Source organism: Sphaeroforma arctica (genome assembly GCF_001186125.1).
Source record: "Sphaeroforma arctica JP610 unplaced genomic scaffold supercont1.1287, whole genome shotgun sequence".
Lineage (NCBI taxonomy): Eukaryota > Ichthyosporea > Ichthyophonida > Sphaeroforma > Sphaeroforma arctica.
This window is the reverse complement of record NW_014039271.1, coordinates 13,495-17,716: the sequence shown is the minus strand read 5'-3', so window position 1 is coordinate 17,716 and position 4,222 is coordinate 13,495. Positions and strand designations below refer to the sequence as shown.

The 4,222-nt window shown below is 41.0% G+C and overlaps 1 protein-coding gene across 1 annotated transcript; it reads left to right on the top strand.

Annotated features, from left to right (window-relative positions):
• Window positions 1-2,277: 2,277 nt before the first annotated feature.
• Window positions 2,278-3,912, top strand: SARC_10539 (hypothetical protein). The gene has a single exon (XM_014295417.1). The coding sequence runs from the start codon at window positions 2,355-2,357 to the stop codon at window positions 3,816-3,818; it is 1,464 nt and encodes a 487-aa protein (XP_014150892.1). The 5' UTR covers window positions 2,278-2,354; the 3' UTR covers window positions 3,819-3,912.
• The last annotated feature ends 310 nt before the right edge of the window (window positions 3,913-4,222 follow it).

Genomic DNA, 4,222 nt, shown 5'->3' with positions numbered 1-4,222 from the left:
TATATATATAAATATATATATATATATATTTATACAAACTTCGAATACATATTCCTATGCACGTGATTTTGTTGCGCAGCTTCCACCAATTGGGATTTTTTTATCTCCTGCAAAACATAACCTTCAATTAGACAAGAAAGCTATTTATAATGTGCAAAACAAATTAACAATTTTGAGTTTGGGTTCCTATTTGTTCAAACAAGAAAAAACAAAAGTAAAAGAGTAATACGTATGACGTATTTACATTCTATTCAATATAGACTCTACTCTAGGTATGAAATAGCCTAATAATTAGTGGGTCCTCGCAACTTGCCATCTGACCGGCACATGGAAGAATGAGACATCTATCGAGTGAACAACCTTAGGCCTTAGGGGTCATCTGACCGACTGTCGCAACACCAAACAACATGTAGTACAAACGTGTCGCGGGCTCGCGGCGACATTTTCAAGGGTGTACCGTGTACGTCGTTGACTCGTTGTCAGATGCCAACCCAGCTCTTGCAGTTTCGTGGCTTGCAGTTTTGTGTATATTAATTTATTCTAAAAAAAAATAAGCTGTGTGAGTATATTTGCGACATTCTTAAATACTGAGTGCTGTTTTGTGATGAAACCAAACGTCTGTTGCTATGACTAGACTGTGTTGTGCCTATAGCCATATCATGCCTGGTGCCTATAGTCGAATGAAATGGAACATCTATCGAAGTGGACAGCAGAAACGTGGACAAGTTTCGAGGACCACAGGCCACAATACATTTTGCGTTTCATTTGTGACGACTGTCACGGTGTCACCTGAGCGACCTGAAAAATGCACCTATCGATGAGATATAAAAGTTACATATTTTTTTTGCTCAGTGGTCATAATGTGTGGATAAAATTTTAAAAAGCAGAGCAGCTGATAGCCAGATACCAGGGAGCGGGGGCCAGGGCGCCAGGCGGCCAGGCGGCCAGTCCTCCAGTCGGCCAGGGGCTACATACTGTACTGTGATACTACTCTCTAGTCTCTAGTAGAGAGTAATTCTCCATTTACCGCCTAAACAAAAACAGCCAAGAGTCACTCCGACACTCTGACACTCAGTCACTGGAGTCTGGACTCTAGACTCACTGCCCAGTGCCCACACTGACAGTGTCCCACAGGGCCCACTCAGTGACACAGGGGTGAAAAAAAAAGCCAAGAAACATGTACACAAATTTTTACATTTCAACATTTGAACTTAACATTTGAACTTTTGAAACAGTTGTTAAAAAATAAATACAGACAGAATCGAGTCAATTGACTACATATTGAGAGAGAGAGAGAGCTGTTTTTATTTAAAAAATATATATATATAGAGAATCTGCAGCGAAGCTAAAAACGTTATCCTGAGCCCCTGAGGTCATGCAATAATCCCAAAATATCCCGATCAAAATCTAATTAGAAAAGCTCATTTTTCGTTGGAAAGTTGACCGTATATTTTAAAATATATATTTGTATGTACCTATCGTAACGTATTGAGCTTTAGTAGGTCTGCACTCTGCAGTCTGCGACTCTGCAACAGTCTGTAGACTGTATGTCTGTAACTCTCTGTCAGGGAAGTCTGCAATCTGAAACAGTCTGCACGATATTTTATTGTTTATCTCATACAGACATATGTACGCAATGAGTCACTGACATCTGGTCTGACTGCTGGCAGTCTGACAGGCTGACGGTCTGACAGTCTGACACACGTCATCACTGATCACACATGTGCTACAAAATGTGCTTATTGCACATTTTGGCAAGAATCCCGAAAGCCGGAAGAAGCCGCAGATGAAGTAGTGTCATTTTGTGACGAATACCTTTTTCACTGATGTCATAAATAAATACTATACGCTATACTCTAAAGGTCACTCTATAGTCTATACTCTCTATAGTATAAATTTAGAAGTAATTAGATATTACTATAAAAAAACTAAATAGGCTGGTGAAAAGCCAAAAGGAGTAGAGGAGAGTTCGCTGGAGAGTGGAGACTGGAATTGTTTACTCGGGAATCACGGTCGTATCTATTGGTTTAAAAAAATAATTTAACAAATGAAATTTGAACGTAGTCATACTCTCGTCGGTAGTCGGTAGGCGGTAGTGAATATTAAATATTTACAGTACTCTAGAGTACTCAGCAACGCAATTTTTACAAAACAAAAAACTGTCTGTCTATGTTCTGAGAATAAATACAGCACCATACATGCTGTCGAGTAGACTCGAACTGTTGATCCAATCTCGCATCATGTGCAATTGTGAATTCACAGATTTTACGATTTACACACAAATATATGGGTGATGCATTTGACAATGTAGAACAGAAAAGCATATTGCCAGTCTTGACTAAAGGTCGTAAAACATGTATCATTCATCTTTATCGATTGACATGGCTGATACACCTCCGGGTATCAGAGAGATTCACTCATCTCCCGACCTCTCAAAGGAACTAGACCGCCGATTACAACATAAGAACGGTTTTGGTGCAGACAAGAAATTGCTAATACGTGCACCAAACAAGCACATGATACCACTAAGTATTCTTTGCTTTGTTGTGATCGGGATCTTAACCTTATACAAAGGTGGCAATATCGTAGATAATGCCAGTAGTGACGCCTTAAACAATAGGGGGCAAAATATAAACGAGGAAGAAATATATGTTGATCGAGCACAGCAATACAGAAAGTACATACATGCAATAGACACGCACGGATTGCAGAGTTCATTATCGAGATCGACTAGATCTATCCAGAGTCACAGTGAGGAGCCTAAGATAGCATTTATGTTCTTGGAATCAGACGGACATGCACAGGACGAAATTTGGGATAGTTTCTTCGATCAAGCGGACTCAAGTAAGTATAACTTGTATGTGCACCGGAATAACCCAACACCAAACAGTGGCGACTTTCTCCAGCAGTATCCTAGTTACCACGAGGTATCCATCACGTCTTCTGCCTGGTGTGCGCTTATGGGTGTTCAATATAGCCTTGTTCAGGCGGCGTTGAGAGATCCCACTAATCAGCAATTTGTCTTTGTATCTCACAACGCAATTCCTCTAAAGAGCTTCGACTACATATACAATGATCTGGTCGTGGATTCGCCGAATACATCCAAGTTTTGCTTCACATCCATGGTGGGACAGGCAAATAGTGACTGTCGTTTCCAAGACTCGAGCCGCGCCGAGAGTTCGGATACGCTGAAACATCATCAATGGGTGATTTTGTCTCGCGATCATGCTAAAATCATTTTATACGAGAACGGCAGGTCATCACTCGATTATTACGATGCACTGCGCGATGTCGTAGATGGGCGCTACAACGATCCTAAGATGTGTTCAGATGAAACTGTACCAGCGATTGCACTAATACAAAGGGCAAAAGTCGAAGGAAAGATCTTAGATGATTTGAATTCCGAGGACGTTTTCACTGGTTTAGAGCAGATTGGCGTTGAACAGAGGTGTACGACTTTCGCGTACTGGGCCAGATGCTTACAAAAAACACCTTTTGACCTGGAGGTTGGATTCGAAAAGAGCCAAGGCGAGCTTGTACATCCACTGTCCATGTCTGGTGTAGAAGATACCTATTTGAAAAATCTGGTAACTCACCCATCATTGCTTTTCGCCAGGAAGTTCAACCAGAATGCAGTTGTGAAAATGAGAAGGGACTTGGAAGGAGAAAAGCGGGTTTACGATGCTAGATTAGAGGATATATTGCCCTTGTATATCCACAATATGACCGAGTTCGACCATGGGGCACTCGAAGAGAACAAACTCGCAAGACTGAATACGATAAAAGCGAATTCATCACTATTAATCAGGAATACCTAAGTGCTAGTACGTTCCCTTTACAAATACAGAATAAATTATCATAGCCAATCAATGGCACTATACACTTAAAATAAAGAGGAAACTTATGTTGCGATCTTATAATTGTGTATCACAACGCATGCTATGCACAATCCACGAATATGGTTCGTTATCAGAAGCCATAAAGTCAAGCTTTCTGATCTGTTGCAATGTATATCTGTATGCTGCGCGGCAAACTTCTAGCAGTCATCACTCGAAAGCGAGTTCCTGGGTTACTCAAAACCCTTGTGTTGAACACGATATGGCACAACTTCGGTGTTAAACACGATACATGGCACGACTTCGGTGTTGAACACGATATGGCACAACTTCGGTGTTAAGTTTTGGACATTCAATCGCTCCCCGGCAGCGAGCTTTCTTCAAAA